General features: G+C 23.5%; 1 protein-coding gene across 1 annotated transcript in view; it reads right to left on the bottom strand.

The window, feature by feature from the left end:
• The window catches only part of LOC117180363 (transcription initiation factor IIA subunit 1), a 24,319-nt gene that overhangs the window by 5,460 nt on the left and 2,756 nt on the right, over nucleotides 1-16,103 (bottom strand). The window contains exons 3-6 of the mRNA XM_033372825.1: nucleotides 13,158-13,430; nucleotides 6,501-6,709; nucleotides 2,229-2,375; nucleotides 1,040-1,129 (exon numbers count right to left, since the gene is read on the bottom strand). Coding sequence (XP_033228716.1) covers nucleotides 1,040-1,129; nucleotides 2,229-2,375; nucleotides 6,501-6,709; nucleotides 13,158-13,430 — 719 coding nt within the window. The remainder of the gene's footprint in view (nucleotides 1-1,039; nucleotides 1,130-2,228; nucleotides 2,376-6,500; nucleotides 6,710-13,157; nucleotides 13,431-16,103) is intronic.

The raw sequence follows: 16,103 nt of genomic DNA, 5'->3' as shown, positions 1-16,103 counted from the left end.
TGTAAGATTTACAATTGAAGATTTCTTAATATCGAATATTTATAGTTTCAAATGACATAATTTTGAACGTTTTTTTTTCTTTTTTTAATACTTAGTTGAATTTTGAAGATTTCAAATGGAAAATTCTTCAATTTTTAAGATTTGCAACGGAAGATTCTACAATTTTAAATATTTACAACTTAAATATCTACATTTAAAAAAAAAATATTATTGAAAATTCTCGACTTTTTAAAATATAGAATAGAAAATTATTCAGTTTTCAAAATATAGAATTGAAAATTCTTCAAAATTTATAACTTAAGGGTACTCGTATGTAATTTTTAATGTGTTTTGTTATTATTGGAATAGTACAATTTTAAAGGTTTACAATTGAAAATCCTCCGTTTTTAAAGATTGGAAATTGAAAAATCTTTTACTTGAAAGATTTATTAGTATGGAATATTTGTAGTTTAAAATTACAAAATATTGAACTTTTTTTTAACATATAGTTCAATTCTAAAGATTTCAAATGGAAAATTCTTTCATTTTTAAGATTTGCAATTAAAGATTCTTCAATTTTAAAGACATATAAATCCAAATTCTTAAGTTTGAATTATGTTCGAGATCAAAAGTGAATTTTGAATTCAAAACCTTTTGAATTGACAAAATTTCAAACGTAAATCAGATTTAAAGAATTTTTAATTACAAAACTGAACACTTGTATAATATTTAATTGTATAGATATAAATTTTCAAAATATATAATTTAAAACTATTCAATTTTGTGTTTTTTATTGTTGGAATAGTTCACTTTAAAAAAATTTACAATTGAAAATCCTTCATTTTTAACAATTGAAAATTAAAAATTCTTCCATTTGTAATATTCACAATTGAAGATTCATTATTATAGAATGTTTAGAGTTTAAACAATGGAAAATCCTTTAATTTTTAAGATTTGCAATCGACGACTTGTTACATGGGGGAAGGGAGGGGTAAAAAATTGTCAACATTTTTTAAATGTAATTTATGGATGGCCCCTTATGTATTTTGTATGTTTTTACCTTATCATACTGGCATACGACGACATTATCCGTTTCAAACTGATCGGTAGGATCGTCATCAGTAACATCATCCTCGGAATTAAGTGGCTCCTGAAAAAATATCGATTATCAATTTGTATTTCCTACAAGTTTAAAAATAATAATTGAAATTTATTTAATAAATGCTAGAACAACATTTTTTACTTATCGCTAATCAATTATAACTGAAAATAAAAAAAAAAACTATATATCAAAACTTGTAATTCTTAAAATTATAATTTTTTTCTAAAATATTAAGATTGTTTAGTGTTTCTTATTATAATGGTATTTTTCAATTTCAATTTATAAGAAAGGATTCATTAATCCACTGGAAAAAATCCCTATTCAATAAATAAATCTTGAAATAAATTTTGTTTGCTAGTCAATAATAAATTATGATTGAAAAAAAAAACTATATCAGAACTTTAAACTCTTAAAATTATGATTTTTTATAAGAAAGGATTCGTTAATCCACTGAAAAAAATTCCTATTCAATTAATAAATCTTAGAATAAATTGTTTTTACTTTTAAATAATAAATCATGATTTAGGTTTTAGGTTAAAAAAAATACATATTTAATCGTCATTTTGAAAATATTTGAAAATAATAAAAATGCCAAAATATTTCACAGATTTCACCAAAATTTCTAGAGATTTGAATATATCCAAAAAAGATTTCAAAAATTCCTCCGTGATTTAGACAAGTTCATTTTTCTGAACATAAAAAAAAATATATTTTAAACATTTATATTTGTATAAAAAGAAGAAAAACTATATTAGAACTTAAAATTCTTAAATGACTTATTTAATTTATTTAAAAAAAAAAATATTTTTTAAAATTATGATGACAATATTTGACTCGCATTTGATTCATAATTAAATAAATAATTGAATAAATCATCTTCACTATCGTTTTTACTGATCAATAATAAATTGCGATGTAAGCTATAAAAATGTATTCTGAGATAGAAACTTAGAATTTTGCGAACGTGAATATTGTAAGACAATAATAAAATTAATAAAAATCCCAGAAAATTTCACAAACTTTGCAAAGATTCCAGGATGAAATCTACACCATATTTCAAAATCCCTCGAGATTTTTTTAAAATTTTAACCTACAATTGAGGACTTTTAGACGATTTGGGAAGAGAATGACATAAAAAAAAACATACTTCTTCCCGAGCAGCTGCATCATCGTTTTCCTCTTCTTGTGTGTCATCAAGATCTTCGTCGTCGTCATCATTATCTTCCTCTTCCTCCTCTTCATCATCGTCTGATGAATCCCCAAGTGGGCCATCCATTTGTGCTATATTTCCCTGCTATAAAAAACGAATTCAAGTTCGTTAAAAAAAAACTCTACCAGGGTATCTAATTAAATCCTGGAAAAAATTCCTGACAATTCCAAGTTTTTTTCCAAGAATTTCAAGTTTTTTCCAGGTATAATTTTTCATAGTCCGGAGACAATGAAAATATTTCGGATTTTCTTAAATAATCGACTCGGGATATGTATACAGTTTCACAAGTTCATTATAAATAATTTTTTCTCAGTTTCTAGGTAATTAATGTATTTCTTTGAGAAAACTTTCACGACTTATATAAAAAGATATTCTTAAATATATTAGCACCATCGATTAATGAAATAATACTAAAAACGTAATTAATCAATCCCTGAATTAATTTGGAAATTACATGGATTTGAAGAATAATTAAAATCAATTTGCATTTTACCTTCTTGTACTTGAAATTTCAGTTCATATTGAGGGAATATTAATATTAATTAAATTTAAATTGCTTCAAATTCCTAAATTATCAAGTAAAAAACTTGCATTTTCAACAAGATAGATTAATTTTTACCCAAATAGTTGAATTTTCAACCTAAAAGATTAATTTTCTACCGAAAAAGGTCAATTTTTTAACCAAATAAGTTATATTTTGATCTAAAAAAGATCAATTTCAACCATAAATGGAATAGTTACATTTTCAGTTAAAAAAATCATTTTTAACCAAATAATTGGATTTTCTACCAAAACATTGGTCATTTTTAACACAAAAAGGCAAATTTTCAATAAAACAGTTGAATTTTTAACCAAAAAGGATGACATTTTAACAAAATTGTGGGATTTTATAGAAAATAATAAAAATTTCCAACAAAAGCGGTAAATTCCTAACTAAACAGTGGAATTTAAAAAATAAATCATTTTCAATGAAATAATTGAATTTTTTACCATAATAGTTGAATTCTTAACATAAAAAGACGATTTTTCAACAAAAAAATTGAACTTTAAACCAAAAACTGATCTATTTTTAACAAAACTGAAATGAAAATATGAAAAGGATGGATTTTAAATTAATAAAGTGATCAATGGAACTAGTTACATTTGCTGTGTATAAAAAATATTCTTTAACCAAACTGATACCAAAAATACTAATTTCTAACTAAAACATCTAATTTTTTAACTAAAAATTAAATAATAAATTTTTAGTTAAAAAAATTAATGTTCAAGCAAACGAATTGAAGAATTTTTGACTGAATTGTTCGAATAATCGATTGAAACATTTAATCTTTTTATTTAAAAAATTAATTAACTTTCAAACAAAAAGATTAATTTTTCACCAAAAATAAAACTTTTCAACCAAATACATGAAGTTTCAACGAAATATTAAAATTTTCAACTAAAAAAAAAAAAAAAAATTCAGTTCAAAAAATCAACTTTCAAATGAAATTATGAATCTTTAACTAGAATAATTAAATGTTTAACCAAAAAGATTAACTTCTACCAAAAATACGAATTACTGCCTAAGAAATCTAATTTTTTAACCCAAAATTGAATAACAAATTTTTGTTTAAAAAAATTAATGTTCCAACAAAGAATTGAAGAATTTTTGACAAAATTGATGGAATATTCTATTGGAAAAGTCAATTTTTTAATTCAAAAAATTAATTAACTTTCAAACAAAAAGATAAATTTTGTACTTAAAAAAAACGAATATTAAACTAAAAAAGAGATAAATTGTCAACCAAAAACTGAATAGTTAAATTATCAGTTCTGAACAATAATGTCCAACCAAAGAAATAATTTTTTAACTAAAATGATGGAATGTTCAATTGCATATTATTTTATTTTTATTCAGTTTAAAAAATCATTTGTATCCGAACTGATGAACTGTCATCTAAAATGATGAAATTAAATAAAAATAAACTAAAAATTAGTCAATTAAAATTTATACTAACATCATCTTTTTGCTTGAAAATTCAACCATTTGATTCAAAATGTATATATTCAGTTGAAAATGCATATTTTCATACAGAAAATTAATTATTGTAGTTGAAAATTTAACGATTTCTTCAAGAATGGTTGAAAATCAAACCGCTTGGTTCAATTTTCAGGATTTATATTTTAAAGGTACTCGTATGTAATTGTGAACTTTTTTTCTATATAGTCACATTTTGAAAATTTACAATAAAAAATTCTCCGATCTGTAAGATTTACAATTTAAAATTAATTAATATCGAATATTTCTAGTTTGAAATTATGTAATTTTGAACGTTTTTTGGGATATGCAGTGCAATTTTAAAGGTTTGCAATGTAAAATTCTTAATTTTTAAGATTTGCAACTGAAGATCTTCAGAATTAAAAAAAATTAAAATATAAATCATCAGATTTGAAATTTTTTTAATTACTTTAATTTGAAAAAAATAAAAATGTTTACAATTTTGCAGTTACAATTAAAAATTCTCGATTTTCCAAAATATTGGGAATGGTTAAACTGCGATACGCCACCTGGTGACAAAAATTCGAACTAAGAAGAATAAGCACGACTTTAAAGATGCATTTTAATTTATGCATAAAAGTATTTTAACCATTTTTTTGTGAAGTTTAAAGACAAAAATCTGTCTAACTGTGATTTCCATCGTTTTTTAAATAATTAGTTAAATTGTGATCTTTTTCAATTATATATGTAATTCATTTTAGAACGCGTATTTCCAAAATCTTCCACTAACAAATTTTAAATTTTAGATTTTAATTGTTAAGTGTACATTTTATTTTAAAGAATTTTAAAATACAGTTTTAAAGACTTAAGACAATAAAACTTAGAAGCGTTTGAAATCGAAGATTTTAAATAAAAAATATTTTTAGTTGATCAACTGTCAATATAAATTAATAGTGATTTTTTAAATTGAACTGTTCTTTAAAATTTTTAAAATGAATAATAATTAATTTTACAAAACGATACGAAATCAGTTTGCAATTTTAGAATTGCCAGTTTCTAACGTTAAAAATTGAAACTTGATAAACTATTTTCAATTTTAAAATAACTTCAAAATAATATATTCATAATTAAAGGCTTCTATTAAATTTCACGTATGATTTTAGTCTAAAATATCAAATTTTTAAACCAGTCAATTTGGAATTTTTTAACTAAGAAAAATAAGAATTATTTTAAATTAAGAAATATCTGACTATTTAAAATCAGCAATTATAGTAAATATTAAAAGCTACATTTTTAACGTTACAGTTTAATTGTTCTATTTAAAAAAATTTAATTTGCAAGTAAAACTGTTGAATTTCGGTGTAAATAGCCCACGGTTTAATTTAAAACAAAATCTAGACTTTGGCAGATTCCGAACAAAAAATTTAAAAGCTTTTTAAGAATTTTGAATGGCTTCAGAAGATCAAAAAACATTTCCTATGAAAATTAAAAATGATTTTTATTTTGAAAAGATAATTTTGAGTGAATATTTAAACAGATTTAAAAAGATTTACGAAATTATCAAAAATGAATGTGGAAGTTTTTAAGGAAATTTATTTAATTTGGCAGTATTAAAAAAAATCAGAAAAAATTATTGTTCTCTTTATTGTGATTTGCAAAAGATTATAAACTTAAATACACTTATTTTGAAGCAAAAATGAACTCAAATAAATTTGTATTAATTTATACATTAAATATTTATTATTTAAAAAAACTGATCTAAAAGTTAATTTAGAATTCGTATTTAAATTCCAGTCGTCTATTATTCGTATTCTTGAATATTTGTTTTTAGTATTCAATCATTATTTTATACTTCACAAAACAATCGTAAAAACACTTTTACGCAAAAATTAAAATACATGTTTAAAATTATACCTACTCTTTCTAGTTCCATTTTTCGGCACCATGTGGCGACATGGTAGACCAACATTCCCAATAGCATTGAAAATGTATATTTTAAAGGTACTCGTATGTAATTATAGACTTTTTCTGTTGTTGTAATAGTTCATTATTATTCTGGACAATTAGCGAATAATTTCAGAATTACTTTTTCAAGGAAAAGTAAAGAAATATTTGATTTAGCGGACAGTTGTTAGAAGTGTTTAGTGTCATTTTTTTGTTTGAAATACTAGCACAATAGTGTCATAGCTGAAAGAAAAAGTGTCAAATAGTGAATTAATGGTTAGACCTACTTGATTTTGAACCGTTCGTTGGCTCGCGAGATTATTTGCAGATTGCGAAACGACTTGAAGAGGTTGATTGACTTGCACGGCAGTTAATCCTGCTTGGCCCTGTAAAGTGGAATTCACATGTTGCTGTAAAAGCGTCGTCGCATATTCAGGTGGCAAGCCCATCGCGGCTGTGATAATAGGACCGGTTAAAATCTGCTGCAACTGATTTCCTGTAAAAATATAAGCTCAATTTATTATACTCCGAGGGCTTGTATCGACAAGAAAGCCACAAAAAGTCGCATCAAATTTTTAAAGATTAAAAAAAAATATATATCAGAATCAGACACTGAATGACTGAAATAATAATTTTATTTGTTTGGAAATAGAAAGTACATATTTCTTATTGATTTTCAAATGCTCTTTGCACAATGAAAATAAACTTCAAAGTTAAAAAAAAATTTAAACAGTAATTATCATTAAAAATTTAAATAAAATTAATAGAATTACAAAATTCAATTCGATATGAAACGCTTTAAATTTCTAAGATTTTAAACCGAAATATATTGCATTTTTGAAGAAAGTGGTCGTATTTTCAACCAAACGAGATCCATTTTCAACGCAAAGACGAATTTTTAACGAAAATTTCAAGAAAAATAAAATTTTTTTTTTAAATTGTCAAATTTTAAAAAAAGAAATTCAATCATATAGTTGAGTTAAAAAAAATGAATGACAAAAGAGTTTTAATTGTCAATAAACAAAGATGAATTTTCAATAAATTTAAATTGTTTAAAAAGAACTTATTTTTAATCAAATTTAAGGCAAAAAGAAGTTTCAACCCAAAATGAGGATTGTTTTTCCATATAGACGAACTTTCAATCCGAGAGTATGAATTTTCTACAAAAAAAAAATGAGAATTTTCAACGAAAGAGTTAAGTTTTCCATAAAAAAGATGAATTTTCAATAAAATAATTTCTCGGTTAACTGAAAGTAAGATTCATATTTGCCGCTAAACACAAACATTTATTTTAATTCATGACGTTCATTCTAAATATCCTTGAACACAAAAGAGTAAAAAAATGTTTAAAAAATGAATTTTTAAACAAATACTTAAATTTTTGACTAAAAAATATTAATTTTAAACAGAAAATGGAATAATTACACTTTAGTTGAAAAAGTGAATTTTTTACATGAAATAAACAGATTTTCAAGAAAGTAGTTCAATTTTCAGCCTAACTGACGAGTTTTTAAATAAAACGAAGAATCTTCAACTAAAATAGTTTAACCAGGCACGTAAATTTTTTAATTAAACTATCGAATATACAATTGAAATAAGTTAAATTTTCAATTAAAAAAAAATAGCTTCAAACAAAATAGTTAGATTTTCAAACAAAGTAATGAATTTTCAACTAAATTGATAAATCCTTAACGATAATAATTGAATTTTTGAACCAAAAGGATGAATTTTCAACTAGCAAATATAATTTTTTCAACAAAAAATTGAATAATTAAATTGTTTGTCAAATAATTAATGTTCAACCAAAGAGATGAATTTTTATCTAAAATTATGAAATATTAAACATGAATAATAGATACATTTTCAGTTTAAAAAACAAAATAATTTTCAACCAAAAAAGGATACAAATTTTGAACAAAAGAGTTCAACTTTCAACCAAGTAACTTCATTTGCAACCTTAAATATGAATTTTTAATCCAAAAAGAAATTTTTTTTAACGAATAAGATTAACTTGCAAAGAAAAAGGTAATTTATTACCAAAAACAAAAATCGCTTTTTAACCAAATATGTGGATTTTCAACGAAATAGTTTAATTGTCAATTAAAGAAAAACGAATTTTCATCCAAATTTTTGAATTTTAAACAAGAAAAGATAAATTTCCCAAAAAAATTGAACATTTAAATTTTCAGCTGAAGGAATTTATTTTCAATCAAACTGAAGGATTTTCAACTAAAATTATGAATTTTCATCTTGAAGAGTTAACTTCTATACCAAATAGATGAGGTTTCATCAATAAAATTTTTCAAACAAATAGTTTAATTTCTAAATAAAAAATATCAATTTTCAATCAAATATTTCAAGTTTGTATCAGAATAGTTAAATTTTCAGTTCAAAAAATTTATTTTCAATGAAGTAGTTACATTTGTAAATTGCCGGGTTTTAAATTAAATTTCCGGTCATTTCCCGGCCTCCCGGTCAAGTCGCCACCCCGAATTAAATTTACAAACCAAATAATCGAATTTTTAACCAAAAAGAATGAACTTCCGAGAAAAAATAATTGAATTCTCTTATTAGGATCTATTAATTAAATTCGAATTTTAGCGAGAAAAAAAATAGAAAAAAGTTTCTTGAAGACAGAGGAAAAAAATAATTAAAAAAAAGCGGAATTACCGTTTTATCTTCGTTAATTTTTTCAATTTTCCGGGTCAACAAAAAGTAATATATTAATGTTTTCCGCAAAACGCAAACATTTATTTTAATTCGTGACGTACATTCTAAACATCTTTTAACACAACAGAGCAAAAAATTGCAAAATTAATTAATTTTAAAATAAATACTGAAATTATCCACTAAAAAATATGAATTTTTAACAAAAAATTGAATAGTTCAACTTTCAATTTAAACAAATTTATTTTTAACAAACATAAAACAAATATTCAAAATGAGCATTTTCAACTAAATATTAAATAATTAAATTAAAATTTGTTTTAATTATGTTCAACCAAACACATGGATTTTCAATTGGAATAAGTTAAATATTTACATTTTCAACCAAGAAGATTAATTTCTACAAAAAAAAAAGAATTTTCAACTAAAAAAGATAATTTTCAACCAAAAATATAATAATTAAATTTTCAGGAAGAAATTAATGTTCAAACAAAGGGATTAATTTTTATCTAAAATTATGGAATATTCAACTGAATAATGGTTATATTTTCAGTTTAAAAAAATTCTTTTCATACAAAGAAAAAACAACTTTCCAATCAAATAGCTCACTTTTCAACCAAAGAAAGGGAATTTTTAATTAAAATGATGAAACTTGAACCAAAAAAAAGAGCAATTTTTAACAAAAGTTTAATTTTTAAATAAAAAATAAACATTTTCAAACCAAATAAAAAATAACATAGGCTACTGGAATAGTTAAATTTTTAGTCAAAAAAATTGATTTTTAACAAAGTAGTCCTATTTTCACACGGAGATGAATTTTTGAATTAAAATTATGAATCTTCAAATAACAAAATTAACTTTTAACAAGAGTTTAACTTTTAACCAAGTAGTTGAATTTTCAACTAAGAAAGGATGAATTCGCAACGAATAATAAAAGAAAAATTTTAACTATAATTCAAAAATATTTCTTCTTTAAAATACTACTGCGACTCTAAAAATTTCAGTTTTCTCACAGAGCAAAGAATTGCAAAATGTTTTTTTTTTATAATGAAAACAAAATTATTTCTCTCATAGAGTATAGATATATTTTAAAGTGTACGAAATCAGACACAAGGAACGTTACATTCACTAAATTACATAATAAGCTCTCTTTTCAATGAATAAAAACAAAGCGGTAATTTCTCGGTAAAATAGTTAAATTTTTCAAGTTAAGTGCAAAATTATTTAAATAATGAAAACTTGAATTTTACTTCATAAACATTTTTCAGTCAATGAAATTAAAAAAAAATGGAACAATAAAGCTAGAAAAATTTTTACTTAAGGTAATAAAAACTGAGCTTTAAATGAAAGCACTCAAAGTGGAACTGGTAAAGTTTGAATTTTTAAAATTGAAATTTAAAAGTTTTTAATTTAAAAATGTTGTATTCAAAAGCTCAATAATTATTCTTGTATGCAAATTCATTTATTTTGGTTAAAAATTCAGTTGATTACAAATTTAACTACTTTGTTAAAAATTCTACTACTTCGCTAGAAATTTTATTATTTTTTTTGAATATTAAACTTTTTTCTGATTGAAAATTGAACGATTTAGTTGAAAGTTTATGCACTTTGTTGAAAACTTGCCTTTCTTTATTGATGTAAAAAGTTTTTTATTTAAAATTTAAATATATTTTGGTTGAAATATAAACTATTATATTTTTCGTCAAAAATTCATCCTTTTTTGGTAGTAGTCACATTTTTAGTTGAAATTGAACTTCTTTTGTTGAAGATGTGAATTTTTTTTTTAAATTCATCTTTGGAGGGTTGGAAATTCGAGTATTTATTTATAATTGAACTATTATGTTACAAAAATTTAATATTTTTCGTTTAAAATTCTTTTTTTTTTTTTGCTTGAAAAGTCGTGCTGGTCGAAAATGAACTTTTTTTGGTTAAAAATTCAACTGTTTGCTTTTGAAAGTCAACGGGTTTCTAAAACAATAGACTTTTTGGCTCAAGAAATCATCTTTTTTTTGTAGAAAATTAAATAATTTGGTTGAAATTTTATTTACTTCTTTACTGAAAAATCTTTCTTGGTTGAAAATTCATCTTTTTGGTTGAAATTTTAACATTTGATAGAAAATTAAAATATTTTATTGAAAATTAACTTTTTTGTTAAAAATTCTTATTTTTGTGCTGAAAATTCTACTATTGTGTAGAAATTTAGTCTTTTTTGGTTAAATTCAACTGTTTGTGATTTAAAATAAATCCTCTTTTTTTAAAATGCCAACTAGCACATTTTTCCTTAAGAATTAATCTTTGTGGTTGAAAATTTAACTCTTTCAGTTACAGTTTCATAATTTTAGTGAAAATATTCAACTTTTTGGTTAAAAATTGAACTATTACAGTTAAAAATTCGCCACTTTAGTTAAAAATTCATCGTTTGATTTGAAAAATAATTTTTTTTTAACTAAAAATTTAACTATTATATTTTTAGTTGAAATTTTGTCTTCAAATTCAAATTCAAGGTGGCCGTTTTAATCGACGAAATAAGCTCCCGGTCATTTCCCGGTTCGCAAAAATTTTTCACGGTCAATGAAATAAAAAAGAGGGAATACTAAAGCTAAAAAAATGTCCACTTGAGATAATAAAAACTGAACTTTAAATGAAAGCACTTAAAGTGGAGGTGTTAAATTTTGAACTTTTAAAACTTCTTAAATTAGAAATTCAATTATTTTCTTTTTAAATAGTATGAAAATTCATGGAAAGCACCAAAATTTTACTTCAAAATCTAGAGAAATCTAGAAGTTGTTTTAAATTGGTTTAAAATTTAAAATTATTTTGCAAATTGTTTCAGAACTTCTAATTATCTGTAAAAATTAATTGAATTTTTCTACAATTTTCAGAAAATCCTGCATATTTCAGAAAAATTCTCTACAATTTGGATATATAAATAACAATTGAGCATTTATTATTTGTAGGAGAAATTTGAGTAATTTTAAGAGGTATGTAGAAGTTTTGAAAAGATTCAAACTTAATGTAAAACTTGAAATGATTGCCTAATATTAAACAAAATATAGATTTTCGCAGATTTTAAACAAAAAAATTTGATTCTTTTCAAGAATTGTGAAAGGCTTCAAAAGAATAAAAACATTTTCTCAAGATTCCTAGGAAAATTAAAAATAACTTTTCATTTTGAAAAATTATTTTAAGGGAATATTTAAAAAGTTTTTCAAATATTTAAACAAAATTTTCAAAAAAGATTCGACAAGATTTTAAGAAAACTTTCTAAAATTTGCATGATAATTTTTAGTCTATTTAAAAATCTTAAATATATCTTAAAATTACTGAAATTTTTTCTACAAATGTTCATTTGTAAATTATACATAAAAATTGTAAAATTTCACTTACAAATTAAGCATGTTTCAAATACAACAATTAAAATTGTAACGTTCAAAGTTTAAAGGCTCTTCAAAATTTTAAAGACTCCAGGTTTTCTATGTCAAAAAATGCAGTTAAAGATTCTTAACTTTTAAATATTTGGTTTCAATTTAATTGTATTCAATAAAAATTCAGATATTGCTCAATATTCAATAGTTAATCTCTTTTTTAATTTGAAAATAGTTTATGAACTTTCAATCACGCGTTCACATTTGTTTAATGAAATTGAAACCATTTAAGTTTTAACGTTAAAATCTGCAAATTCTTAAATTTTGAACTGGTTTAAAATCGTTTTGTCAAATCGTTTTTGTTCACTTTTTATTACTCAAAATACAGATAAATTACAAAAAAATTATTTATCAAATATAAATGTTTTTTATCGAAAATTTTCAACATCAAAGGCTTTTATCTTTTATCTGTTCAAGTCTTTAAGAAAGAATTTAAAAATTCTTTAAATTAAAAATATAAGCTTAGAAATAAAAATTTTAAATGGAAAATTTTTGAAGTAAAAAATTTTTGAATTAAGCATTGTAAGCTAAATAATATCATAATTAAAAAACATAAAAACTCCACTAATTATTTTAAAACTGTTAAAATCGAACTTGGTCAGATTTTTCTTCTGCAAATTTATAAAATTCCCGGTAAAAAAAATTCACTGTCATTTCCCGGTCTCAAAAATTCCCGGTTTCCCGATCCAACTGCCACCCTGATTGTGATTAAAATTAAAACTAAGTATAACAAACATATCAGAAAAATGGAAAAAGAGTCGATTAGTCACGTTTTTCTTGAAAAGGTCGGCAAAAATCGAAAGTTTCATTATCTTGACAATTTTTCAATTAGAAAAGAAAAAGGAAAGTTACCCGCTATCGCAGAAGCAGGAACGTGGATAGATAATACCCGCTGTTGGGTGTCGGCTTGAGCAGGTAAGGTAATTTGTATTGGCACTTGTCTCTCCATCACTGAAATTGGAGCTGTCGCAACTTGCTGTACTGGCTGCTGAATTGCTTGTTGATTCAGAATCCCTCGATTATGTGGATGCGCCTGTTGTTGAGACTGCTGTTGTGATTGTTGCGTTATAGAAGAGTTTCCGGTCGAAGACTGCTGTCCAATGTGATTTCCTACATTTGAATTAGCTGCAAGGAGAGACGGAATTTCGTTCTAACCATTAAATATTCAGGGCTGCGAATTTTCATTTTCAAAATGCAATCATTTTCCCTGGCTAATTTTTTAATATCCCTGACCATTAATATAGAACCTTCTATAAAAGGAATAAAACAATTTAATTTATTATATGTTTAGAAAAATTCAAGGAAATTCAAATGAATTTGTTAAATTTGTGAAAATCCAAGTTGAGCTTAAAAGAATGTAAATTTAAGAACTGAGTAAATTTAGATGAATATAAGTAAATTAAAAAAATGCAAGCGTATTCCAGAGAATTTAAAAGAGTTCTGGATAAATTAACAATAGTTCAGGATAAATTCTAAATGAATTGCAAACCATATTTAAAAAATTTCAAATCCTTGAAACTCTATGAAGACTTATAAAACCCCTTGGGAGTCTTTTTAAATATCTTAAAACCTTATTTATCCTGGAAAATCGTTCCATATCTTCCGAAATGCTAGGAAATTCTTTACAAACGCAAGCAATTTTTTTCAATTGACATTTTTTTGATCTTTTGAAACTGCTTTGGAAATTTTTTTAATATCCTAAAATATTTCAAATCTTTTGAAATCCCTTCAAATTATTTAAATAAATGAAAAATTCCTTCGGATCCTTTAAAATACACTCAAATATTTCCAATCTTTTAAAATCGTTTGAAATGCCTTGAAACGTTTTAAAGCTATTGAAAATTTCTTGCCATTTTTATAAATATTTCAAATTCTTTGAAATGATTTTAAATCTGATGATTTATCTTTAAAATACCTTAAAAATTGAAGCCCATTAAATTTTTTAAATCCCTTAATATAATTCAGACCCTTTAAAATCACTAGAAAAATGTGTAATATTATGAAAATACCTTGGAATTTATTAAAATACCTTCAAATATTTAAAATCCTTAGAAACACTTTAAAGCTCTTAAAAATTCATTGGAATTTTTTTAAATACCCTAAAATCTTTAAAATCCTTTAGAATCCCTTCAAATTTTTACAAATTCCTTGGTATCTTTTAAAATGCCCTAAAATATTAAAAATCTTTCGAAATCACTTCAAACTATTGAAATCAATTAAAACTACCTTAAAATATTTCAAATCATGTAACATTTTTAGAAATTCCTTGAAATATTTTAAAGCTCTTAAAAATTCCTTTCACTTTTTAGGAATACCCGCAAAGACCGTCAATTATTGTAAATAAATCTTCGAAATTCATTAAATTATAGAATTACATGAAATCTGATATTTCCTGAAATTGAAATTACTTCAACTCTCATGAAATTTGTTTAAATACATAGTTGAAAATAATTCAAATACTTAGAAATTCGATTAAAGAATCCAATCTGTTGGAAATGCTTTTCAATCTTCAAAAAATATGAAATCCTTTGAAACATTTTAAAGCTTTGAAAATTCTTTAGCATTTTTTAAAATACCCTAAAATGTTTAAAATCCTTTGGAATCTCTTAAAATCAATCAAATTTATTGAAAATTCCTTGGAACCATTTAAAATACCCTAAAATATTTCAAATCATTTGAAACATTTTGAAGCATTTGAAAATATCTTGAAATTAAAAAAAAAAATTAAATCTTGAAAAATCTCTTAGAATCTCTTCAAATTAATGAAATTTATTAAAATTTCCTTGTAATCTTTTAAAATATCATAAAACATTTCAAATCCCTTGAAACATTTAAACAATGTTGAATATTCCTTGGAATTTTTAAAAATATCCTAAAATTTTTTAAATCCTTCGGAATTCCGTCGAATTATTGAAATATATTAAAAGTAAACTTGAATCTTTAAAAAATACCCTAAAATCTTTCAAATAGCTTGGAATTAATTCAAATTATTTAAGTCTACCAAAAATTCATTGGAATCTTTTAAACTATCCTATAATATGTACAAAATTTTGAAACTTTGTAGAGCTCTTGAAATGTCCCTGGAGTTTGAAAAAATAAATCTTGAAAAATCTCTTAGAATCCCTTCAATTTATTGAAATATATTAAAAACTCATTGAAATCTTTTTAAACACCCTGAAATATATCAAATCCTTAAAAAATTTCCAAAATGTTGAAAATTTCGGTAATTTTCAAAAATATCCTAATATTTCAAATTCTTTTAAATTTTTGAGCTCTCTTAAAAATTAACTTAGAATTTTTTTAATCCTTGGGAATTTCTTCAAATTCACGAAATCTATTACAAATTGCTTGGTATCTTTTAAAATGCCATACCATATTTAAAATTCTTTAAAACTTTTAAGAGATCTTGAATATTCTTTAGAATTTTTAAAAACACCATAAAATTTTGTAAATCTTTTGCGAGTCCCTTATTAACCCTTAAACGGCCAAAACGCCACTACCGGTACACTGCTTTTCAACGGCCAATAACTAAGACTATTCGACACTAGAAAAAATTGAGACACATATATTTTTATTGCTTAAGATCTCCTCTTTCCGACGGTGCTAATGAAATTCTTTAAAAAATTTATTTATTATCCGAAAATGCAGTTTAAACAAAAAAACAACGTGATTTTTCGTACCTATTCTTTTTTGTGCACCATTTTCCAAAGCTTTTCGAGTCTGTAATTAACCTGCAATCTCACTAACCGGTGGAATAAATGTCTAAACTTTGAGAATCCATGGTTCAAAGATCGATTT

This window comes from Belonocnema kinseyi, chromosome 9 (genome assembly GCF_010883055.1).
Source record: "Belonocnema kinseyi isolate 2016_QV_RU_SX_M_011 chromosome 9, B_treatae_v1, whole genome shotgun sequence".
Classification (NCBI taxonomy): Eukaryota; Metazoa; Arthropoda; class Insecta; order Hymenoptera; family Cynipidae; genus Belonocnema; species Belonocnema kinseyi.
The sequence above is the reverse complement of the archived record's forward strand: the minus strand, read 5'-3'. Positions and strand labels throughout refer to the sequence as shown.